The 24,906-nt window shown below is 40.8% G+C and overlaps 1 protein-coding gene across 1 annotated transcript in view; it reads right to left on the reverse strand.

Annotated features, from left to right (window-relative positions):
• The window catches only part of adgrv1 (adhesion G protein-coupled receptor V1), a 110,141-nt gene that overhangs the window by 60,907 nt on the left and 24,328 nt on the right, over positions 1-24,906 (reverse strand). Inside the window, exons 19-68 of the mRNA XM_030738127.1 lie at positions 23,319-23,445; positions 22,904-23,127; positions 21,986-22,711; positions 20,177-20,550; positions 19,257-19,436; positions 18,743-18,923; positions 18,344-18,537; positions 18,123-18,252; positions 17,738-17,818; positions 17,076-17,215; positions 16,619-16,984; positions 16,209-16,452; positions 15,902-16,111; positions 15,578-15,793; positions 15,228-15,472; positions 14,925-15,106; positions 14,293-14,791; positions 13,850-14,156; positions 13,450-13,659; positions 12,770-12,900; positions 12,498-12,597; positions 12,197-12,376; positions 11,899-12,062; positions 11,600-11,687; positions 11,334-11,357; positions 10,530-10,608; positions 10,273-10,411; positions 9,884-10,025; positions 9,183-9,448; positions 8,801-8,976; positions 8,560-8,687; positions 8,236-8,417; positions 7,961-8,107; positions 7,779-7,859; positions 7,386-7,650; positions 6,596-6,718; positions 5,069-5,291; positions 4,728-4,932; positions 4,412-4,558; positions 4,027-4,282; positions 3,279-3,481; positions 2,571-2,747; positions 2,134-2,319; positions 1,838-2,017; positions 1,558-1,722; positions 1,257-1,377; positions 1,048-1,171; positions 805-943; positions 493-678; positions 114-349 (exon numbers count right to left, since the gene is read on the reverse strand). Coding sequence (XP_030593987.1) covers positions 114-349; positions 493-678; positions 805-943; positions 1,048-1,171; positions 1,257-1,377; positions 1,558-1,722; positions 1,838-2,017; positions 2,134-2,319; positions 2,571-2,747; positions 3,279-3,481; positions 4,027-4,282; positions 4,412-4,558; positions 4,728-4,932; positions 5,069-5,291; positions 6,596-6,718; positions 7,386-7,650; positions 7,779-7,859; positions 7,961-8,107; positions 8,236-8,417; positions 8,560-8,687; positions 8,801-8,976; positions 9,183-9,448; positions 9,884-10,025; positions 10,273-10,411; positions 10,530-10,608; positions 11,334-11,357; positions 11,600-11,687; positions 11,899-12,062; positions 12,197-12,376; positions 12,498-12,597; positions 12,770-12,900; positions 13,450-13,659; positions 13,850-14,156; positions 14,293-14,791; positions 14,925-15,106; positions 15,228-15,472; positions 15,578-15,793; positions 15,902-16,111; positions 16,209-16,452; positions 16,619-16,984; positions 17,076-17,215; positions 17,738-17,818; positions 18,123-18,252; positions 18,344-18,537; positions 18,743-18,923; positions 19,257-19,436; positions 20,177-20,550; positions 21,986-22,711; positions 22,904-23,127; positions 23,319-23,445 — 9,799 coding nt within the window. The remainder of the gene's footprint in view (positions 1-113; positions 350-492; positions 679-804; positions 944-1,047; positions 1,172-1,256; positions 1,378-1,557; positions 1,723-1,837; positions 2,018-2,133; positions 2,320-2,570; positions 2,748-3,278; positions 3,482-4,026; positions 4,283-4,411; positions 4,559-4,727; positions 4,933-5,068; positions 5,292-6,595; positions 6,719-7,385; positions 7,651-7,778; positions 7,860-7,960; positions 8,108-8,235; positions 8,418-8,559; positions 8,688-8,800; positions 8,977-9,182; positions 9,449-9,883; positions 10,026-10,272; positions 10,412-10,529; positions 10,609-11,333; positions 11,358-11,599; positions 11,688-11,898; positions 12,063-12,196; positions 12,377-12,497; positions 12,598-12,769; positions 12,901-13,449; positions 13,660-13,849; positions 14,157-14,292; positions 14,792-14,924; positions 15,107-15,227; positions 15,473-15,577; positions 15,794-15,901; positions 16,112-16,208; positions 16,453-16,618; positions 16,985-17,075; positions 17,216-17,737; positions 17,819-18,122; positions 18,253-18,343; positions 18,538-18,742; positions 18,924-19,256; positions 19,437-20,176; positions 20,551-21,985; positions 22,712-22,903; positions 23,128-23,318; positions 23,446-24,906) is intronic.

Consider the following 24,906-nt stretch of genomic DNA (forward strand, 5'->3'; position numbering starts at 1 on the left):
ACTTTCAAGAACTGTTTCACATCAACAGAATATGTGTTAGGGCTCTGCAAAGCCTTTATTATGGATGATCCTCCAGGTTCAATATATATATATATATATATAAACTTTCTTACCTGATACTGACTAGTACCACTTCAGTGATGTTGACAAAAAACACCTCAGGCTCCTCTGGAAAACTGTCATCCTGGATATGCAAGGTAATTTGTTGCGAGTTCTGGCCAGGGGTAAACAGCAGCTGTCCTGAAGCTGGAGCAAAGTCCAATCCACTGACTGCTGTGTTACTTGATAACTCATAGGTCACCAACACACTGCCCTCATTGCCAAAGGAGCGAATAACACTCACATTCACCTAAAGAAAAGAAATTCAATTATATCGCTGTAGGTTATGTAACTACACCAGATCAAGGAACACTGCACAGCTTGATGTGATTATTTGCCATCATAAAGCAGATCTACAGCTACATGTACAAGTACCAATTTTTATGACTTTACCATTCCCTCCTTCTCTGTTGCATTGATTTGATTCTGGGTGAAAGAGAAAAGGCCATATGGGTTGTCACTTGCTGCCATAATAATTCTGGCATGCCTGGCCGTGGGACTTATGTCCAGTCCTGCAGTAGCAGAGGTCAGAGTAAGCTGGTACTCACGGCGCACTTCAGGAAGTTCATCATCCAGGACCTAACATTAAAAAGATATGACAGTGACATTTTTCTGGAAATCAATTGCATCGTTATGCTGTCTTTTGTTGTGAAAATAAACAGATAGCAACAATGTTATGATCATTCAATGAACATTACTCAGTACCTTTAGAGTAATGGTGGCAGTAGACTGTCTATCTCTCATAGTGACAGTGCCAGAGATCGCTTCAAACTCAGAAACTACAGCTGGAGTGATATTCCAGTACACCTGCACCTCTCCAAACACACCTGGCCCTCGCAAAAGGCTGGGGGAGGCAAACACACAAATGCCCACCACATTACAAGTATTCCAACTTAAAGCTCTTGTTTGTCTTCCCAGGTTAGTGCTACAACATGACATTTATCTCACCTGACCATGGCACTCCCATTGTAATTCCCCTGAGGTTCTCCTATGAGGATGTTCCTAGAGGACTCTGCAATTCCAATAATTCCCAGGGCAGCCTTGTCTCCCCTGATAGTGATGGTGACCATACCTGCAGAGGACAGGAGACAGAGATCAATGATTACTATATCCTGAAAATACACCAGCATTTTGACATTTTATTTTCAAATACTAACCTTTTAAGGGGTCTATGACAGCACCACTGTCTGCAGGAAGCAAGTGTACAGTGAAATGCTCATCTCCTTCCAGTACTTTGTCAGCAAGGGCTCGTATCACAAATGACTTCATCGATTGAGTCTGTAAAGTATGAAACATAAAGAAGAATTCAGGAAGAAATTTGTAACACGTTATCCAGTATGTGCAGATAAAATATCAGTAAAATTCTAAATAATAATAATAATACTGCATGAGCTCAGTCACTTATTTAAAATTACAATATTTGTTGGACACTCAGTATCACCCTTTTTTCTACTGTACCTCAGTGAAGATGAGAGTTCCATTTATAGGTGAGAGGTCCTCTGCGGCCTGGCCGTCCAGTTGCCACGCCAGTGTCACTGCACCCACACCTGCCGCGCTGCGCAGCACCGTTAGTGTTGCCACAGCAGAAGGATCATCCACAAACTGTGGTTCACTGACAGCAACCTTAGAGAGGATTAGGTAATACGGTTATACATGATCTTTAATGTACACCGAGTAGAACAATAACATGGATAGGTTTAAGTTAAAAATGTTGACAACAGAGACATTTCAATTTCACCTCTAGTTCCTGAAATCCAAATCGTCCAAGTGGTGAGTCATTTGATGGAATATTTATAGTCACCGAGGTCACTCGTCCAAGTCGAGCGCCACCAATCACACGCAGCAAATTCACTGTGAAGTTCTCCGAAGTCTCCACTTGTTCATCATCCATGATGGTGATGGCAATTGTGGCTTCTCTCTAGAAACAGGTTTGGGGAAACACAAGCTCAAAGCAGTAGCCTGTGGATCACCTTATACAGTAGCTTGATGTGATATTTAATGTAAGTTCATTTCAACTTGGGACAATTCACTCACTTGCCCATCCTGAAAGGTGATGTTTCCAGAAAGGGGGCTGAAGTCATTAAGATCAGCGGTGACTGGCTGAGCTTCCCAGTAGACGACTAGCCTTCCAGTTGTACCAGCGAGTCGCACCACTGACAGTAGGAGAACATTGTCTGGTGGTGGTACCTCATAGGCCAGCATGACACTTCGAGCAATATCCTAGAAATTTATAATAAATTTGTAATTATTAAGAAATATGAATTTGAAATGAAATGTCCTTAAGAAGATTACATTTCATGATTCATTTAGTCTTTTTTGTTTTTTCACAATTGTATTACTTATTGCTTTGAAGGAAGCTTTTTGATGAAGCCCTCTAGGTATCAAACTGGAGGTTTCCAAATACACTCAATAATTCAATTTCTAAATCACCATCAAGGTTATTTCTATGTAAAGTCACGTGTTCACCTCACCTCAGAAACATTGAACTGGAGAATCCCTCGGGGATCATCATTCTCCTGGACTGTGACCTCTGCTACTTCCATACCAGGTCGCTTCAGACTAGGCTGCCCTGCTCCAACTGACCCGCTAACTAGCTCCACTTTAGTGACATTTACCAGGAAACTCTCTGCCAGCTCTGGGATATCATCCTTAGGAGAAAAAAAAACACATACATGAACAATTAATAATAGACAACCATTCTTCAGATTCACAATGATCATTTTTAATAAATCTGAGACTTGAACATTTTGAATTGTGCAAAATGTATACAACTTTAGAGAAGGAAGGCTAAGAGAGTTAATGGTTATTTCTTCCCTAATGGAACAGGACAAAACAAGGATGAAAAGAGATATTCCTTTAGTGACTGCCCTGAATTGAAAGTCCAGTCTTTAGACAGACACAGGGCTGGTCACTATCGTCATTATTCCTGATAGTGAAAAAGAGGAGTCAGTCCCTATAATCCAGTCTGAATGGATGTGAGTCTGGGAATTATAAAATAAAAGATCAGACTAAATACCTTCACCTATTTAGTTAGCATGCTCACAGTCTTTTCTTTATAATATCCTTTTTGGTACCAAATGACTGTTGGTAGAAGATAAAATGAGCTCTTTTTCTTATACATGATTCCCAACTTAAGTGGATTTAATAAACTTCTCTATAACTCAACAGCATATCCTTACCGGTAGGATTGTAATAGTGACAAGGACCACAGTAGCACCATTTATCATAATAATGGTGTCATCTTTGGCAAGGTAGTCTTCTCCTGCAGTAGCTTGGTTGGAGGGGGGCTTGTACAGGGCTGGCCTGGTCTGGTAATAGATTGCCACCTCACCCGAGGAGCCCTGCTCCCTTACTATGGAGAGAGTCACATTGATTGGAATCCCTGCAGGTTGAAAAGAAATAAGGTAAATAAGTCAGTGATAAAGCAGAACAGAAATAATTACAAATCCATTCTTTATGCTGTGTTTGTGTGTGTGTCGTATGATTAAAGATGGCAATAACAACTCTGGACAGTAGAAAAATCTCATGTAGGTAAGCTAAGAATTTTCCAAAGACAGTCTGTGTGCATTTTGCGCTACAACTCAGACTTCCCTGGCAAAGCTGGCACAGTGCAAAGGTTGATACTTTAAATCCTGGAAATCACAGCAAATCTGTTTTACGGTAAATCTCAAAGTGTGATTACTGTAAACTGACCACAAAAGAAAAGACTTGGTATTCTGTGATTTTTCAAAAGAGACTGGCACTTAGCAAGCTAAAGTAACAGGAGCTGCAACTGAGGAATGTACTTAAATAGGTTAGCAACCATTTATCTTAAGCTAATTACAGTACATCAGACCTCTTTCATTGTGAGCCAATATAAACTCACATTTACTGCCTCAGCCTCATTCAATAATCCATTCATCTATTTATTTTCATAGAAATTCTCACTCTGTGGCTCCTGTGTTAGTGTAAACTGGGAGTCCAGATGCCATCCAATCACTCCATAGGGAGAACCATTTGGTAAGATGGTGAGTAGAGCTTTAGCCCATTGCTGGTCAATGACTGCAGCCTGTTGTAGGTCTTGAAGTCCCACAGTAGTGACATCAAGTAGGGTGATTGTGACATACTCCCGTAGCTCTGGGACACCATCTGCTATCACAGCCAGTGAGATGAAAGCTACTGTTTGGCCCTCTGAAAATGTAACCTGTGATAGAAAATAACATTTTACACTGATCCATTACAATTCTGCAATTATTAGTAAGCATTTAAATTTCAAACATGTTGTCAATACACCATGTGTCTTATGTATAACAGGACAGAAAGTGTTGCTCACCACTCCTGAAGTGGGATAAATGTCTGCTAAACTGCCATTGGCAGCCCAGTGAACAGTGAGTCTGCCAAAACTCCCTCTTCTCCTCTCTACACTCAAAGAAATTTGATTATTTTGCTCCAACTCCTCCAACTCCACAGACAAAGAATTCTGCAGAAAGGTAATAGCAAATAATTAGAGATTACAATGCTTGTGGTACAAATTAAAATACAATTTTTATATTCAGTACATGGTACATAAATCATTTGGGGCTTAACATAATAGACACATGTTGGGCAAACGCACAAGCTGTCTAATGTCAAAAGGTCTATCTTCTTACCGGAGCAAAGCCGATGACTCCATAGGCATCATCGTTGGTTGGGACAATCACTGTAACCTGACCACCAAATCCAATCTCAGCCCCACCCTTTGGATTCTTCAGCTTGACCAGGAAGTGCTCCTGCACCTCAGGGATGTCATCATCTATGATGTTCACCGCTATCTCCAGCTCACTGTCACCCGGTGCAAAGTGCAACTCCCCAAAGCTGAATGCGAGAAAGTAAACACAACATTTGCAGTACATAACAACTTTATTTGATGATTTGTTTCTTCTTTTCTGAATAAAAACTAGTCTGTCTTTTTATCATATAATCAAAGTATAACTTCAAACAATCTGAATACCTGGGTATGAAATCAGATTGATTGGAGACAGAAGTAAATTCATAAACAGTGGAGCTATTGTCCTCAGAAGAAGCCAAGAAGATCTTTGTGGTATTGAGGTATGGGACCATGAGAGAGAGGAAGCTAAGGGCTTGAGGGGCCCTCAGGATCATAATGAAGAGATTTGCATCAGACCTCCAGGAGTACATCGATGAACCATTTCTACCAGATAGTAGAGCATAAACTGTTGAAAAAGAGAAGTATTTATTTAAGGTGTCTGAACACAACATGCAACATGAAATAATTAATGCTATGGTGAATTTTCAAATCTCAGCCTGACATCATTATAGAAAGAACTGGGAGATGCAGGATACAGTCATTTGAAAAAAAATTGAAAAGGTTTTCACAGAACTCTGCAGACTCTGCTGGGGAAAACTAAGTACACCCCATTAGCCAGTAGCTTTTAGAACGAACTTTAACAGCAATAACTTTATGTAATCACGTTCTGCACGTCTTTATCAGTCTCTCACATCATTGTGGAGGACTCTTGGCCCACTTTTCTTTACAATGTTGCATCAATTCATTGAGGTTTGCGGGCACAGCTCTCTTAAGGTCCTACCACAGCATTTCAAATGTGGCACTACACATTATGGCCAAACATCTCCACTTTGGTCTCACTTGTCCAAAGGACATTGTTCCAGAAGTCTTGTGGTTTGTTCAGAGGCAACTGAACAAACCACTGAGCTGCCATGTTCTTTTTAGCATGAAGAGGCTTTCTGCTGGCAACCCTTCCAAACAAGCCATACTTGTTCAGACTTTTTTCTAATTGTGCTGCCATGAACACTAGCATTTAACAAACTAACTGAGCCCTGCAGAGTCTGAGATGTAGCTCTTGTTTTTTTGTTTATTTTTTTTCCCAATTTTGCTGATCATTTCATGGTCTTGCCTTGGGGTGAATTTGCTGGGATGTCCACTTTTGGGAAGATTGTGGCAACACACCTGGATGCTCCAGGCCAGCAAACTACCAAAACCACCGCTTTTATAGAGGTGGCACCACTTGCTGATGATCAGTTAATCAAGTGCATCTGATTAGCAGCACCTGGCTGCTACTTACCCTCTTAATTCCTATGGAAGCAGTAAGGGTGCACTTAGTTTTTCACAGGACTGCATGCATAAAATACCTTAGTGCCTATAGAGATCTTTTATAGATTTAAAATTAATTGTGTGTCAGCAGATGCTTTGCATCTTTTCCAGGTATACAGATGCTTTCCCAGCTCTATACTCCAACACACTAACTTTTGCATGCGTGGTCTCTCTTCAGTCTGATTTTCAAACAGTGAAACACATAATTAATTGAGATCAGATGTTTGACTCAGCCAGTTAAAGCTGAGTCAAACATCTTTACCTTATAAAACTAACTGGTTGCTTTGGCTGTATGTTTAGGATCATTAGCTAATAAATCAGGAACTGTCATCTTTTGAGTACCAATGTATTTGGCTGAATCTCTGCATCATCTCCCCCACAGCAGTTCATGACAGTTGCACTTACTGATTCCAGAAGGAGCAAGGAAGGCGTGAATAGAGGTGAGGCCTGGGTGAGGAATGGACTGGTAAAGCTGTGGTACATCCTGCACTGAGCTCCACTGTAACACCTCACAGGATGAAGACAGACCTGAAAAAATACAGGCACATGAAAATACACAGACTTAAGTTCTTTCACACTAGAATAGCATGTTTGTGTAAAAAGAAACCGCTGGCCTGGCTGACACACCCAGGACTGACAAATTACAAACTCTGGGCCAATGTGTGGCTCTGCTCTGCTCCACACAGAGGCATTTCCCATAAACCCACAATGGGTTTGAACCAAAAACACTCACCACTTTTTTTAGACTCAGAAGGATTATGTCTCGTCAAAATATACAGCGCATGGTATAAATATATGACCTGGGCTACATTGTAAATTTTACAAATTTAACTGAGACAACAGAACAAGCCTTTTCCTTTCTGCAACAGATTTTTTTTCTCTGTTCCTTCTTGAGTATAAGCAGTTTGTTTGTACTAAGCTAACTGAGATCTAACCACTGCACAATACACACAAACACTAGAACTGGGAAAAATAGCATCTCATTGCTGCAAAAGCACAACCATCCTCTTAACATACTGCATACTAAGAGTACTTGAATAAATACCTTGAATATGCACAAGTCCTTGGGTAATTTAGGCTTATACATTTTTTTTTTGCTTTATTCTTCTGGCAACTCATGTTCAAATATGGATTTACATGGATTTAAATTTGCATCACCATTCATAAATGCCATGTCAAGCCAAGAAACCTTCACCTTCAATAGCAACCAGCAGGAGAGTCTCCTCAGTTCTTCTGCTGATTGCCTCCACCTGACTGGCTCTGCCAGAAAGTGGGAGAGGCTGTGGATTCTGAAATCTTCCACTGGTCCACCGAAGCAGGAGGCAGCTCACATTCTGTCCATCCATGCACGCCAACAAGTAGGGAGTGTTTGCACGAGTGAACGGAGTCACACTGAGGATGCTCTGTTTGAAGTCAAGAGTCTGGTGGAGCATAAAAGAGCCTCCAGTCCAAACAAAAATCTGCAGAATCAGAGAGATTAAGTTCAGTCAAAGATTCAGAATGCCTCCCACGAGGAACTTCTGCCTTTTTGTAATGATTTTGACATTAAAATAAATATTTAAATATCTGTTTCAGTGGTCATCATCACCTGGCTTGATGCTATTAGATAATCTCTGCCTTCAGTGGAGAAGTGTTTCACATCCAGAGCTTCAACACCCAAGACTTGTTCCTAAAGAAATCAAATCATGCAGCCATAATACAAGAAATGACCACAATGTTACAGTGATGTCAGAAAACGTGATATTGTGGCATAATTAGGTTTAGAATTACCAATGTGATATTGAGGTCCTTCTGCAATTTAAAGATGCTGAGGTTGGCAGCAGGGGAGAAAGGAGGGCCTCTGTGTGTAATGCCTATATAGGTAGAACCATTTACTGCAAACCCAACACATTTGCCTGGATCCTGAATCTTAACAGACTGTAATAACAAAAAGGCAGAGAGTTTGTTGAGCTAACAGTGGACTCAACACAGTTTCTACTTAACTGAATGCATCTATATTGTACCAGGACCACCATGCTGGTTTAGATAAAGTGTTGCTATCATACCTCTATTGGCACGAAAACACCCTGCCACTGATACAGAGTGGCTGAGGTGTGAGAGGGTCCAACAGTGGACTTCATATCTAGCCTCACAGCCATCAAGGAAGGCCCCTGAGGAAGCGAGCACCAAGCAGAGGTTGGACTGCCTTCAAAGTTCTGATACACACCCATGACTGGTACGTGACCCACTTAAAGAAAAGAGGGGGAAAACAAAGGAATCATAAATAAATAACAAACAATGCCAAATTAAGGAACAGAAACAGAAAAGAGGAATTTATGAGAGTGTGTTAGGTTAGAGTGACTTTAAATTAAATTTTTTATTGGTCTGACCCGAGGCAACAGCTGTACCAGACTGAATCTCCCATTCCACACTGACAGCTGACTCCAGACCATTACTGCGAGACACAGTGAGGAAGACTGCCCTTTCTCCTTCCTCGGCAATAACTTTGGTGTTTGTTCTGTACAGAAAACACAAAATGAATAACACTAAGTATGTGAAAGAGTGCGTCTGTGTGCACTCAGAAGCATATTTTCAAAACTTCCTTTGTTTTTAATGCAACTGTGCCGAGACCTGTTGAGAGTAGGTCCAATTCGGAACAGGCCAGAAGGAGCTACATTCTCCAGGACGGTGATGAGAGTTTGGAACTGGTCGCCCAGCCGTGCACCCCCTGTTGGGCTTGACAGGGTCACTGTGAAGGTTTCATTCCCTTCAGGTTCAGCATCGAGCACTGCCCTGATCTCCAGCATCTGAAACAGTACAGATGTGACTTCTCATTAACCATAAAACTCACATACAAAAACAATCACAAAATTATTATTTGATCAAGTAAATACTGATGATTAAAAGGTGCATTTTTAAAACTTGGAGTGAAAAAGAAAAGGAAAGCTGATAAATGTGTATGCGTGTTTTCCAATCATGTGTTCGAATGCGGCGAAAATGTCCTTTTCTTCACCTCTAATCTGACCCCCTCCTCCAGCACCACAAATCCTTGTGTAGGCATCAAATCCTCCTCTGCTAGGTTGCCGTTGGCATCAGTAATGGTAAACCGAACAGACACGGTGCCAAATGTGCCTTCCTCTGGGTTCCGGACCACATACAGGTTGGCCACACTCTCACTCAGCCCTGACAGAAAGGTGGGCTCTCTCAACAGGAAATGCTTGGTGGTGTTAAAAGAAATTACACCATGTCCATCATCACTGGCCAGTATATTTACAGTGGCTATAAGAAAAGAAAGAAATGATTTAGGAAAACAAGATCAAACTTGGCACACAGGCACATTTTAGGGCCCTGAAGATTCTTATCTATTTCATATATGATGAGGTCATCATGTTGCCTAGCAACTACCTAGCAATGAGTGGCTAAAATGGCTAAAACTTTATCTTTTTAAAAACGTTTCTCAGTGTGATTAAGTACATCACTTTACCAACAGCACAAACAGGCCAAACAACAGTGAACACATGGGCAGCATGCCTGCCAGAAAAAATCTTAAGTGTGTTTGCTATAACCATGGTGTAAGAAGTTTATCTCAAAATTTAAACTGAAAATTTTGCAAAAATTGCAGATTTTGTGCCATACTTTTTAACTGAATATGGATTGTAAGCTGTCTTAGGGTTCTGAGTAAAAAGACTTTTCATAGCAATTTATTCTACCTACCCGTCGTATTGGCGCCCAGCTCCAGCCCAAAGGAAGGCTTGAACAGGATGAGCTGGAATCTCTCAGCCCCCTCTGGAATAGCATCATCAACAATCTGCACTTCTACAAACTTATACCTTTCACCATCAGCAAAATGAAGCACCTTGGTGGAGAGAAGGCACTTTAGTTTAGAAACTTCATGCTACCACATGTGTGTTAAGACAGAGGCATGCGCTGTTGCTTTTGGTTATTCAAGACCTTTCACCTCCTATTCAAAATATTTCAATTTAGCTTGTTCAGAAGTTAGAAGCTACTTCAGTTTCCCTCAATTTGAATATCTTAAATATCCTGGATATTCAAGATCAGTGACCTCTCCAGGTCACCGATCTTGTGCCTATTGTATGGATTACCATTTCACTTGTATTGTAGTCCAGCCCCTTTTGAGCTTCCAGGTTCTGTGCGAAGAAGAAAAGAGTGACATTTCCATAGGTTCCCTTATTCCTGTAGGCAGCTAGAGTCAAAGACCCTATTGTTTCATTCACTTCAAACCTGGAAACCAAAACACATTTAAATAAGAAGATTTTTTTTAATTAGAATATGTGCAAATCAGTGTAAGATCTGAGTTATTTATGGATGCATTTTTTTTATTTATGGATGCTTGTCTTACATAGTGTTAGTCCACTCAATGACTCCTCTAATTCCATCATTAGCAGCAATGCTGACTTCTGCCACCAAACCCTGTGTGTCTGGGAAAAAGACCACATCACAGGAATGAATGATGACCTTCGGGTTGTCATGTTTACTGTGGTAAATAGTAGTGATTTCTTTAGGCTGTAACTACAGTACAAGCACCAAGAGCAAGTTGTGTGGGGAAAGCTGCAGAGTCTTCCGTCATGGTACATTTGAGCGAAGGATTATAGCTAAGAAGCGTCTCCTGTAAGTGGCTTGGGAGTCTGAGCAGCCAAGTTTTTTTGGGTGGACTGATTTATGACCCCTTGAATAGTCTTTTCCCATTGACTCTGTGGCCAGGACACTGGGAGGCCAGCTACGGGTTTAGTTTGGCTTTCCCTTTCCTCACCACACAGGGCTACTCGGCTCCCACCAAATCCCCAGGCTTCCTCAATCATGGAAAGCATCAATCTCACCATCCAATCCACATAATGACTGCTGCCACAAGGGCAGCCATGTGTTTACAGTGTGTCTCCAGGCAGAAGGCTGATAGTATTCTGAGAACCTCCAAATGCTGTTCTGCCTGTAGTATTCTGTCAAGTCATCACTTTCTAAACTTACTCATTCATAAATTGGCCTGCGGCTTGGATTATGCAATAGCAATAACTACTGTACCAAGCTCTTTCGTGGTGCATTTTAATAGTAACTATAATGTTGTCATTTAATGTACCATACAGTGTTATTGGGCATTGGTCTATGTGAGATTTTAAGCAACACTTGTGAGCATATAATTTTTTTTTACCTGACAAAGTGCAATACACAACCTCTAATCATCAGACAGAGCAAAAGGTGAGAAATTATGGAAAAGAAAAGACAGAAAGAAAGTGATTTCATAAAATTAAACAAGTGATACTTTGGACAACAGCAGTAAAATCTAAAAGAACTTAATCAACCAACTTTTTAAATGTAATTTTACAATGAAACAGTAATAGTGTCAAAGTTCAAGATATAGTAAGACAAGTGAAACTCAATAGTGACTGAAACTCTGAAACTTAAATTTCTCCATACCTAACTGGGGAACAGTAGCAAGGGTTGTGATGATGACTGCTGATGTTATTTTGACCAGGAAGAACTCCTGCAACTCTGGAATGTCATCCTATTAAAACAAGGAATATGAAATTCCACATAAAAACTAATCTGCTCCAAAAAAGTGAACAAGATCTTATACTTTCAAAGATTCTACATTCATTTTGTCATCTTCTTGAGCCAATTAACACTGCAATGCCAAAAAAAAAAAAAAAAACAGTGCTGTCAAGTTTGATGAATAGAAAAAAAATCACATTATGGAAGACAGTCTCAGTTTTTACCTCTAATATGGTGACAGGGATGGCAACAGAAGTCTCTCCATCTTTTAGAATAACAGAACCAGTACCAGAGATGAAGTCTTGTCCTGGCTCAGCTAGAGCCCCGTCTACCTGGGATAGGTTTTGTACAGAACCTCTTGTAACTTCATAGGTGATATTCACCACCCCTGTGAACACATAAATTTAGGTTTATGTCAGTAAATCGTTAAAAGATAGAAGTGCTTACAAAACAGATAGAAAGGAATGAACTTTATATAATATTTAATTTCCCCTTTTTTAAGTGAATAATTGAACCACTGACCAGAGACTCCAAACTCTCTATTGACGTAGATCTTTATAATTTGTTCCCGTTCTTCTGTGGTCACTCTAAGGGATGTTGGGGCAATACTCAGCAGACCATAGGGCTTATCGCTGGTGTCTACAGTGAGCACTGCCTCACTGCCTTGAACATCAAGGGCAGCATGGCCCGTCACCACAACACCTGTGTAGAAGTCAATTTGATTAAGACTGCAGGGATGGGTTATTTTGGGGCATTTATGGTTTGCACACAAAAATATCCCATACAGTTATCAACCAAAAAGATACTATGAGCAGCTTTTTACCAAAGGTTTGTATGTTGGACAGTGAAACTCTGTACTGAGCTCTGTCCTCTGGTGTGGCGTCATCCAGAAGCTGAAGGACTATGGTATCATTTAATTCTCCCTGTGAAGCACATGCGCCAAATATATAATTATTCCTGAAGGTGCCAAATTAGATGATGCAATCTTTTTGAGTTGACTGTTTATGCTTTACCTTCAACTACAGAAAAACAATGACAACAACATCCCAAAATACTGTGATAATTGTGATTCTGCCATAATCATCTATTATTTACCTCAGTAAAGAAAAGAGTTCCTGAGGTTTTGGTGAAGGTTCGCTGCACAAGGGGTCCTTGTATATTCCAATCGACAGTAACATTACCCAGACCTGGAGCTGTTCTCAACACTAACAGGGACAGCCTTTCGCCTGTATGGTAAAACATAATATAAACACATATTGTATTATGTGTAACATTTGCTATCAAGGATAATATGAAGGGTATGCGCCTTTTTTAACCATATGCTTTGATTTACAATTTTTAGTAAATTCAAGGACTCAACTAGGGAATCAGAAATTCCAAAGAAACTTTACATTTTTAAATCAGTCGGAAATATACATTTATCCAATGAATGTATGTAGATGAAAATGATCTCGAAAATGAGCTCTTGAAGACAAGTGTATTTATGGACTTCTAATTATACCATAAAAGCCAGCAGAGGCACCAGAGACCACTGGGGCCAGGTGTTGGACCTGTTTGCCTGAGAGGCTTAAAAGTCATCTCTGAAGAATTACAAATCTCTTTATTCCATAAAACATGGAACCAATACACCTGAGCACCTTTACTGCCAAGCAGCAATGAAGTGTTACTACTGAAGGCACAGGAACACAAAGAGAGGTCACACCGTCCACACAGTACCAGGAAAACACAGAAAAAAGTGCAGAAAAAGAAAAAGCGCTTAAAAGACAGCCTCCTACCTTCTCTGGCGATGACAGATCGTGAGGCTGAATGGAATCCTACTACCCCGGCCACGTTATCATTGGCCAGTATCACAATGTTAACAGTGTCAGAGCTGGGCAGGATTCGACTACCTCCAGCCGTATTAACAAGTCCAATCATTAGGCTCTCATTGTCCTCTGGGTCAGTATCATCTCTGATTACTATCTTTACTGTCCTCTTCAGATCACCTGAAGGCAGATGGGAAAAAGAACAAGCCACATAGTCTAAGTGATACATGCAAATGTTCTTTTAATTCACCTGATTATTGGATCATGTCAAGAACACTGGACCTGACACAGTAGACCATTGGATCACCGTTTAATAGAAAGCTGACCCAGATAAGCAAACCTATTACTGATTATTGAGTAATTCACATACCATCAAAGACCAGAGTTCCTCCAGTCCCAGTGAAGTCAGCAACTGGTGTGGCCTTTCCTCCAACAAATCTCCATTCTACAGTGACTGCGCCCAAATTCCCTCCTCTCCTCTCTATAACCAGGGGCACAATCATAGTCTCCTCTCGAACTTCGAGATAGAGCCCCTTGTTAGTGGCGTTTGGACTGAGGCTGTAGATCAAAAATACCCCAAATGCATCTCCATTCACCCCTATAGTGACTACAGCTTTGTCCGGCTGACCAATTGAGGGCAGATTCTTCTGTGGCACAGTCAAATTTATCAGCTTGACCTGCAGGTAACACATGATAAAACAATTTGTTTGTTATACAGTTTCCCATAAAACTTTATGACAGCAAAAATAGAATGTATTTAAAAGAAGTTAATCCATAAATAATGCAGAATAAAACTATGTGATTGGGTTTTACCTTTAATATCTGAATGGAGAAGCTCTCATCTATTTCAGGGAATGTATCAGACAAAATTAGGACTGTGAGGTTTGCAACCCCTGATCCATCATCCATGAAGGCACTTTGAGCAGTCACAGGGGTGTAATCACTCCCTGCCACAGCCTGGGAACTGAACAAGACAGCTGCTGCAGTCATGTTTTTTACATAAGTCATAAACTGAGACTGAGAGGTCAATTGGTCAGCCCCTGATGGCACCCAAGTGCAAGAAGGCGGGGTCACATTTGATGACAGAGAGAAGGCCAGGCATGCACGCTCTCTCAGACAAGCAGAAGCACATTCATCCAGGGGGTCTCTCTGACCAGTGATGTTAAATGTCCTAAGAGGTGCATTGGCTGGAACACCTGATTTTGGAACATTGTAGTACATTAACATATTCTGGCCTTTATCCTGCGCCACGCCGACAATGTCAACCTCAGAGGTGCTGTACGTGATCTCCAAGTGACCAAAGTGACCGTCCCTGTAATAAAGAAAATGGTAATGACAGAGAAAAGACAGCGGATAGAAACAGGGGATTTAATGTGAATGTAAAGACACAAAAATAATAATAAAATAAACATACAACCATCACTAAAAATCATAATTAAAAGTACCTCCTGCGAACAGTAATATTGGCTCTATAAACTCCCTCGAGTGGCTCCTGGACATGGTAAACAGACTGTTCAAAGTACACTGTTCCATATGGGTTATCATTGGCAGGCACTATTATATTAACAGATGTATTGGCTCCCAGGTTTCCTCCATTACTGGCATCAATTATTTCCACCTTAATTATCTAGAAAAAAGACAGAAAGAGAGTAACAAACATTACAGCTAATAATCCTTTAAGTAAAATATATCTAAGGATGTTTCATTTGACATAATTCACAATGGCATTTCCACCTTCAGCTTCTTACCTCAGTAATTTCTGGTGCATCGTCAGCTAAAATCTCCACACGGACCATCTTCCTGGTCTCTCCGGGAGCAAACGTTACCTCTCCTGATGTGGGCCTAATGTCCCCTACTGCTAGTTTACCATTGACGGTGGCCTGCCATTTAACTGTCACTGTGCCAATAGTACCAGCATTACGCACAATAGGTAATGTGACCACAGTAGAGTTAGTGTCTGGTTCCTCTATTGTAACTGGAATAGCCTGGAAGACTGGGTAGATGTAAAAATAAATAAATAAATAATGATGAACTAAACAATTACAAACTGTCAATAGTACAGAAAGGTTGAAAATGATCCTGGATAAGGGCTACTAACCAAAGGCCCCAAAAGGGTCATCGGAAGGCAGTATGGTGATAATGGCACGTGTGACCTCTCCCAGAAGAGCTCCTCCAGTGGTCTGATTGATAAGCTCGATGAGAAAGGTCTCCTCCAGCTCAGGGACCGCATCATTAATAACATAGATTGGTACAGATTTACTGGACTCCCCTTCTAGGAGGACAACATCCGTTGAGGCTACACTGTAGTCTTCACCTACAAGGTTAAACATATTGAAAACATAATGACAAGGCCTGTCTGCTCACACACATATAGAGAGAGGGAGTCACCTCTATAGTCATAGTCCATGTCCTCAGCACTTACTGACTCTAGCGGTCAAAGGCACTGCTCTGAACTTGACAGATACATCAGCAAATATTCCTCCTACACGGGTGACATTTATTATAGGCCCAACGTAGTGTTCAGCCACGCTGACAGCAGAAGTTGACAGCTGGAGGATTCCAAAGGCATCATCACTGGCCTTCACTATCACCTGAGCTACAATCCTGTCACCCAAGGAAGGGGAATTAGAAACTGGAAGAAACAATAAGAGGATATTTTATCAATTTAGTGTGGTGTAGCTGAAGTATCATCATATATTAAGTATTTTTTTTCAGTGTCTTTAACTTACCAAACCTCTCTTGCTCTCCTTGGGTGAGATTAGCACTGATTAACTTCACAAACACTGATTCATCCCTTTCTGGGTCCTCATCATCCAAAACTCTGAGCGTGATGTTTGCTTCACTCTGATTGGCCACGAATACAACAGAATTGAGGAGAGGAATAAAATCCTGCCCCTCAGATGCTCGGCCAACCCCAGGGGTCTCGTAGGGTTCTGGATCTTTCTCATTTAGTGTCCCATATGTGACTCGTACCTAGATTAATTAAAAATGGGAAAAGAAAACATAATTTGATTCACCTACTATAAGTCGAATGTGTCAGTCCAGACAATTTATATATTTAAAAGTCAAAGACAGAAGCTTAACTGGATTTAATTTTCTAAGGTTTCTATTAAGTTTCTAAATCTTCTGCAGATCACACCTGACCCATCAGGCCTCTCTGTCGCTGGATGGTGAGGTAGACAGTTGAGTTAGCTTCAGGAAGTTGAACCGACTTTGATACATTAGCGAATACAAAAACACCATAAGGATCATCACTGGCGAGCACAGTCAAAGTAGCAGATGTCCTGACACCCAGACGACCATGCGACACATTAACCAAGGACACGGTGAAGCTCTTGTCCAACTCGGGAATCTCATCCTCGGCCACAATGATGATGATGTTCTGTGAAGTCTGCCCTACACCAAAGGTGATGTTTCCAGTCCTGCTAAGAAGCTCCCCCTCAGAGTTGGGATCAGCTTCCCAGTATACAGTTACATTGGAGAGGTCACCAAAGGACCGATTCACCTGCCAAAGAACAAATAAAAACATAGCACACCAGACGATTATGAACAATAACTGTGAATTTCCTAATTTTTTGATAGTGTTGTACACTGACCTGCAGAAACACAGAACTGTGTCCATCCGCAGGCTCTGTCCCATTAACAGATAGTGATTCAGGACTGAACTGAAACACTCCATGGGCATCATCAGATGCAGCAATGGTAACTGCAATGCGAGATGCAACTCCCAAGCTGGCTGTGCAGAAAATACCAAATGTATTTTACTAACAAGTACTACATTTTGGTTGCCTTTTAGGACTTTGTTCAGCAGATGAAATGTACCCACTGATCAGAGAAGAGGGTATGGGAGTATAATTATCTTTAAACCAATCAAGTGGTTAAAACAGACCAATGATAATGTTTGCTTAAAAATAAATAAAGTAATATTGCACTGAACAGCATCAGATTAAAATACAAGCTTTATACATTATATTCACATTATTTCACAGTATGTGACAGGGGTGTCTAACAGCTCAAGTCAGCTACTTTCACCTTCTGGCCCCATGGAAGGCTATTTGCTTTTCCCACATAATTCTTCTTGAGTACTTCTCACAAGAGGTTCACAGCTTAATGTAAATACCACACACATTAAAGCACACATACATGTGTACACACACATTTGCAAACATATGAGTGTGTATATGCACCAAAGAATAAGTGTGGGGAGGAAGGAACAGAGGCTAGAAGCAGTCTGGGGAAAAAGGAGGGGGCTACTTACCATGGTGGCGATAGGATGGAAGGAGGAATTGATAGTCACTCTCCCCACTACCACTCCCTTCACTATGCAGAAAATGATCCACTGATGGATCAAACAAGGATCAGGGAAGTGTCACACCAGGTAGAAATCACACCAGAAGAGTAGAGATTGAAGGGCAAATGGGAAGGAGTGTAGTTTGGGAGTCACATACGAAGATAATGGGAAACACACGGGGGGGGGCACAACACATACAATACAGAAAAACAGCAGCATAGAATACAGGGTCAGTTCAGCTCTAAATAAAAAAGGTAAAGACAGATCTACTTAATATAAAAATGGAGAAAAAAAACATGCTGATCTGTAGCATCAATATTTAAGGAAAACATGATTTATCTGGGACTCTCACCTCCTCCATTAGCATTGTAGAGCTCCACTCTAAAAATCTTGTCCAGTTCAGGGACAGGATTGTCTATGATGGTCACATTTATGAACTTTAACCTTTCCCCTGGAAGAAAGTCCAACATGCCCTCTGAGTCCTGCCGGCAGCGTATGGAAAAAGAGGAAACCAGGGAAGCAGTCAAAACATAGTTTCCCTTCATCAGCGAAACTAACAAGCAGTAAACTAACCTCATAGTCTTCGGGGCTGGATGCTGTGAAGGGGGTTGTCCTGTATCCCACCATGATCCTTCCCAAAAGGCCTTGAGCTCTGGCCACTGGCAGACTAATCTCTCCATCTTCCTCATTTACAGTGATGTGAGCAGGTTCTAATGCTGGCGAGATCAAACCCTCTACAGGAGGACTAGGCTGAAACTGCAGCAGACCTACATAAGGGTGTTCGTGTGGTCAGTGACAGGAATAAGGAGGACGTAATGAGAAGGAGGGAAAAAGGCATGATGAAAGTAGCAAGACAGGAAAAAGAAAAGAGAACATTATATTTTAGTGCCACTTGTAGCAGCAAAAACTTGTGCTTATGCACTAAGTAACACTGAGAGTAAAACAATGTTTTGGGTAAATGGTAGTAAATACCATAGGGATGGTCACTAGCTGTGACCGTGATGGTGTTAACAGAGTTATTGGGGTCAATGCTTGCTCCACTGGTGGGGGTTGAGCCTGGCTTCCCATCACCGGACTCTGCTGACACCAGTGTAACCTGAAAGGACTCTGCAAGCTCTGGGAGGTTATCATCCAAAACCAACAGGTTCAGTACCTAACAGAATGATGGACAAAAGCTCTTTTTATAGTCCATGCTGTACATTTGAAAATAGTTTAATATAAATGTTGTAATAAGGCCTCTGGTGGTTGCCACAGGCATGATGAAATGAAAGATAAGTAAACGGCTGTTATTTTATCTAAAAATTTGCAAACAACCAGCCAACCACTAGGCGGGGCTGGTTATCAATAAACGCTACAATTGGGCGAACCTGAAACACATTGAGCAGCAGCTCCTTTCACACTTGATTGTACAGTGAGTGACTACAGATATTGTCATCCTGTATAAACTCAGAGGGTCTTTCCCCAGCTGTAAGACTCCCACACAAACCTCAGAACGCTGTCCAGGCACGAAAAGCACAGCTCCAGTTGCATTACGAAAATCTTGATGGGCTGGTGTGTCGCTGTCCAAGCTGTCCAGTTGGGTTACAGTGTAGTTGACATAAACATGGTCCAGCGATCCGCGCATGCGCTCAATCACACAAGAGATAGTGGAGCCCTCTTCGGTGGACTTAGAGGGCATACAAAGGAATAAAAACATCAATGAATTCAGAGGAGGACTTGATCAAAAACTAAATGCATCTTAGTCACCTACTACAATTTGTTCGATTCAATAGTGTTAGCCTTACTAACTAGTTTAATGGACCAATGTAATTCCAGCATCCTAGTAATGTGATTTAGAGTAGGAGTATTTGATAGCCCACATGCTTCTCTGCTTTTTTATTTTCCAGTGGTCTCGGAGATACAGTACAGGAGAAGCTCTGGTTCTGATGGAATGCCTTCACCAGCCCTGCCACCTGTTGTGTTGATGGAACTGGGGAATAAGATCTCTCATTTCTAGTAAAGGAACTCCTGGTTCTCTACTATAGGAATGCCCTCACTGACAGACCTGCTGTTGCCCCACCAGCTGTCACTCTACCTGATATGACCCAACATAAGAGCCCACTCATCTAATCCAACTATAAAGGGAAAGCATGCTCTCTCTGCAGCCAAGCATGGAGACTGATAAAAAATGCAGCAGGACAGGGGCTGACAATCCAATGGGTTTACATTACATGTGCTTCTATGCATATGTTTACTGTGTAGAGACAAGTGAGTGATGACAATCAGTACAATATTAACCTGATAGTGGTCATGCAAACCACATAATTTATTTATTAGTCTGATTTACTTTCTTTTTTTAATTGCTTGAAAGAGCTTAATGAAGCAGGCTGATCAACTAGATGCCACTATCTAACAATAGACACTTACATTAGGTATGCAGGCCCCAGTGAATCCAAAGAGCCCATTGGCACTGTCACTCTTCAAGACTCGCAAAATAGCAGTGGGTCTGGGGAGGGGGAGGCGTGCTCCACCACGCACTGCCACCAACTGTAAATAGAAAACCTCCTCTCCCTCCTCCTCACTATCATCTCGCGCCTCCACCACAAATGACTTCTTCCTCTCATCCTGCTGGTATCGTAGATAACCCGAGATGGTACACAGGTCTGCTTTAGGGGGCTGAGTGTGGAGCTCGTGGATATGGCTACGGTTTAGCTTGGTGTGGTACAAGCGAACATCCTGGAGAAGGCCAGTGTAACGCTGTTCACCCTCAAGATTTGACCCAATAAACACAGAGGCAGGTCCTGGAGTAGGAAAAAAACAAACATCCACACAAACATTGCAGGATGTTTTACATTATTTAAATGCATGATTATTTGCTGTATTAAAATACACTTTAAATAAAAATAGTGCTTAAGATATACAAGCAGAGAAGGTTAGATACATAAAAATTACTTTTAGGGGGAAAAGTTGACTTTTGAAATATTTTAATTTAGACATGCTGGACGATTTTTGAGGATGAACGGCCTGTTTAAGGTCATGTCAAAGCATCACAATCAGATTTAAATCTGGACTTTGATTAGACCACTCCAAATCCTTCATTTTGTTTTTTTTGGGGGTTTTTTTTGTTTTTGCTTACCTGTATTGTTTGTCTGATTTACCAGTCACAAACACAGAAAAATTTGTTTTCTATCACAACTCCAGTGCAATTTATTTGATTTAAATTAGTTCATACTGGAGATTTTCTTCCACGGGTCTGTCGCACTGAAGACCTGCTGAAATTAAAGAAATGGAATACAAACTGCATCATTCTTACAGTAATTATTAAGACTCTTTTGTGGTGTTGTGTACTGGTAACGTAATGAGGGTCATTACTCCAGGAACCTAAAACAGAATCTTGATTAAGGTATACAAATGCCTAGGTCCAGCTCTTTCTCATTACACATTTATACACTCACACCTGACGAGCCTATCACGTTCTGAACTTGCACAAAATGGGACAAACACAGGAAATCTGCTATAGTGACCAAGTACAAAGCCCTGACACAAAGCAACCCACGTGTAGGTTGAGTTACCAGAAGCAGACAATGGCACATGACCGATCATTATGCATAAATCTACTGTGACTGGATTAAGCCAAAGAGGCACTGGAATATTTCCCCTATGGGAGCTTTTGGTCAAATACCGGCTATTGTGCCCATTAATTAGAGAGAATAGGAAGAAAAGAAGATGCCAACCGATTCCCTTGAGCAGTAACAATGTGCAGCACTGCTGAGGGTAAGTGGTCACTCAAGCATTGTGAAGTCCCAGTACAGTACTCCTGAACAATGAAGAAGCAACAGAGCATGCGAAGGTGCACATGCCTTTTATCTTTATGTAAGAACTTAAGACTTTCAACAATTTGAAACCCCTTTCCCAGATGGTTTTGGCCTTCAGATAACATTTAGACACTGAAAAATGTTTGTTTCACAGCTGTTTTTGCTCAGTTCTCAAATAACAGTTGAACAGTCTTATACTAAAACAGATACTAATTGCTTTACTGGATCTGTAGTTTACTGTAATGTGTGACCATCGGAGGAAAAATATTTTCTCCACACAATACATGAAAATTTAAGGGCTCCATTTGCTTTGCAAAGTAGAATGTTAAATCTTGTACTCTTAAAATCAATATCTGAAATTTTGTAAGAAACGTGCCAAAGTAACAGAAAATAAATGTAATAATTTTCTAAGTAAGCTCACCATCATTGATGCCCTCTCCTTTGATGCTCTTCAGTCCCCCGGGAACAGGTTTGCCATCCAAAAAGAATTCAATAATCCCATCATCTACTGTTATGATGACATGTAGCCACGTACCCTCAAACTTTTCAGCAGAGGCCCGGGCCACTTGGGTACTGTTTGAACCTATTACTGTATAGTACAGCATCATGGTGACATGAGATTCATTGGTGTGGACCTTCACTCCGTAGTACAAGCTTCCATTTTTTCCTTTGGACACTATGAAGCCGTCAGTGTCTGATCTGGGCATCAGCCAAGCAGAGAAGGTAAAGTTGCTAATGGCAGCAGGCCCATCTTCAGGTGAGATGGTACCATAAGCTCCACGAAGTCCAGAGAAAAACCATGTGTCTGTGGCTGAGTGGTGTCTCCTAGCATGAGGCCTGAGCTCAACCTCATTTGGAAAGGATGCTAGCAGTAGCAGGTCATCCATCAGAGGAAGGCCCTGTGGGAAGTGACCGGAAACAATTTCCCAGGACACCCTCACATCACCAAAAGTACCCTGATGTCGAAGGATGGTGAAGGATATCACATCAGCCATATCATCTTCAGAGAGTACATCTTCAGCTACTTCTTGGTCCAGGTTGTTGTCATCAATGGCAAAGACACCAAATGGGTCATCATTGAAAGGGATGAGAACTGATGCATTCAAAGAAGTCTCAGCTAGTCTTCCACCCTCCCCAGGGTAACCACCTTAGAGAAATAATGGACGAATGTAAGCGTTTTCAAAATTAAATTGTAAAAATGCAGCTGTTACTGATGATTCAAGAACAGCATTATTTAATTCAATTTTCTCTTTGCTTATTGACAGTAAAACAATAATAAAAAAAGAAATTTCTTTTCAGGTTTGTTTATTTTATTTTTATTTATTTATTTTTAACTCACCTGAGATATTCACCAGCCTGAGGATAAAGAACTCGTTGAACTCTGGAAGTTTATCGGAGATGGCTTTCAGAACAACAGGCTTGGTCTGTTCCCCTGAAGTGAAGGTGATTGAGCCATTTGTGTTTGTAAATTCCTGGTTTTCATTCAGAGGGGTTAAGGAATCGTTAGCAAACAGCTGCCAGAACACCGTAACATTCCCAAAATGGCCCCTCGCACGTAGTACACTGAGGAAGAAGAAAAAAACAGAACATAGGTAAATATCCAAAATATCAACTTCAGACTTTTGATAGTAGTTAGAGGTTATAAAGTACTGAATTTGAAAAAATTATTAAAATAAAAAAAAAAAAAAGTTAGCTAATAAAAAAAGAAAATTAAGATCTTTCAAGTGAAGTAATATTAACCAAATTCTCCTCACTAAAAATTATTGGTTTTGCCCTCTTGAACTGGTTTTTCTACAGGTTCCAAGGAGAAAATCCCATTGGCATCATCATTGGCCTCAATCACCACAGTAGCTGTGGTTGCTCCATACACAACAGCATCACCTGTGGGCACATTATTAGGTTAGATCTGAGAAATCAACGAATTCAAGCATGAAAAACAGACAAACAGACAGATACCTAGCTGGATGGCCATATTGTTATTGCCATGTTAAATTTCACGCAATAGGGGGAGGCTGTCTCATTAACATAGCACACCATAACTATGGCAACCAAACCCAGGAAGGAAAGGCTTCTTATTAATGAATAAACTAAACTCCAAAAATATAAGGCTTCTCTCAGCAGATGACTTACTGTAAACTGAACAGCACCAATAAATAAACCATAACATTACATTTTAAAGTTTTAATTAAAATTAGGAAAATGTGCAGCGGAACTACAGCAGAAGCGTAATATCGTCTCACAAGCACATACTTCAAGTTGCCGGACAACGAGTTCCCTGTAGCAAGTATGCAAATCTGTTCATGATTAAGCAGGCAAGGTAAAGAATGTGAACATGTCAGTATGAGTTTAGCTGACTTCTAACATTGGGGTTATTGACTTTAAGCACAATCCATGCCAGCACAATCCCCTGGTATAAACAAGAATCTAACCCTTTCTTGATTCTACTCCCTGTCAATCAGGAAACAGAAAGACGCCAGAGGAATGTTTGCCTTTTGTCTCTTAGACAAAGACATTACTATCCATGGAAAACAATATGGGACCATGAGAGCGTTTAGCACTATCACAAACACAACTAAATACCTCAGTGGCTTCACTTTGTACATATAGTATACAGCTGGCATTGAGACATGACATAGTAAACAGAGGAGAAAGATGTTAATTTGAGATGAAATGCTAAATTCATTTGAATTACGTAAAAAAAAAAAAAATAGCAAAAGCAACCAACTTAAAGTAAAAATGCAGATATTTTCAGTATCTCAAGTATAATGAGGCGTTTCATTACTGGTTCAGAGTAAATTGCATTTTGTTTTAGGGAATCATGGACACTTTTCAGGGCACATTTGCGCATTAATTAGCACTCCGCACTTTAGGAAAAACACTTGCACATTAAGAAGCATAAACTTAAACACGAGAACGCGTTAATATTTATTATTTCTCGAGCATTTTATTGATTGGTGTGATTCTGCCTTCCAGGTGCTCAAGGAGCCTATCAGTGTATTGAGGACATGCTGTAAGAGAAAAAACAGACAATATTAGCCAGAAATGTAATTGATTACCATGTAGTTACAATGCAGGTCAATGTATTTGTGCTGTGGAAGAGTATTGATGGTGCAAAATGGACTGTAGCATTAATTCACCTATGTGCTCCTTTGTCCCTGTCTAGGGTGTTCAGGTAAATGTGTCCCTGGGGGTCTGAACAGTATTTAAACCTCCCAATAGAGACCAGGGATGAAACTGGGTGGGGGAGCTGCTTGGGGGTTTTTAGGTGTTTAACTGGGGTTTTTAGAGCTATATTTTTTAATGGCAATGCAGTATTTATGTGTGGCACTGGTGACAGTTTTA

The sequence above is a fragment of the Archocentrus centrarchus genome, chromosome 9 (assembly GCF_007364275.1).
Source record: "Archocentrus centrarchus isolate MPI-CPG fArcCen1 chromosome 9, fArcCen1, whole genome shotgun sequence".
In the NCBI taxonomy this organism is placed as follows: Eukaryota; Metazoa; Chordata; class Actinopteri; order Cichliformes; family Cichlidae; genus Archocentrus; species Archocentrus centrarchus.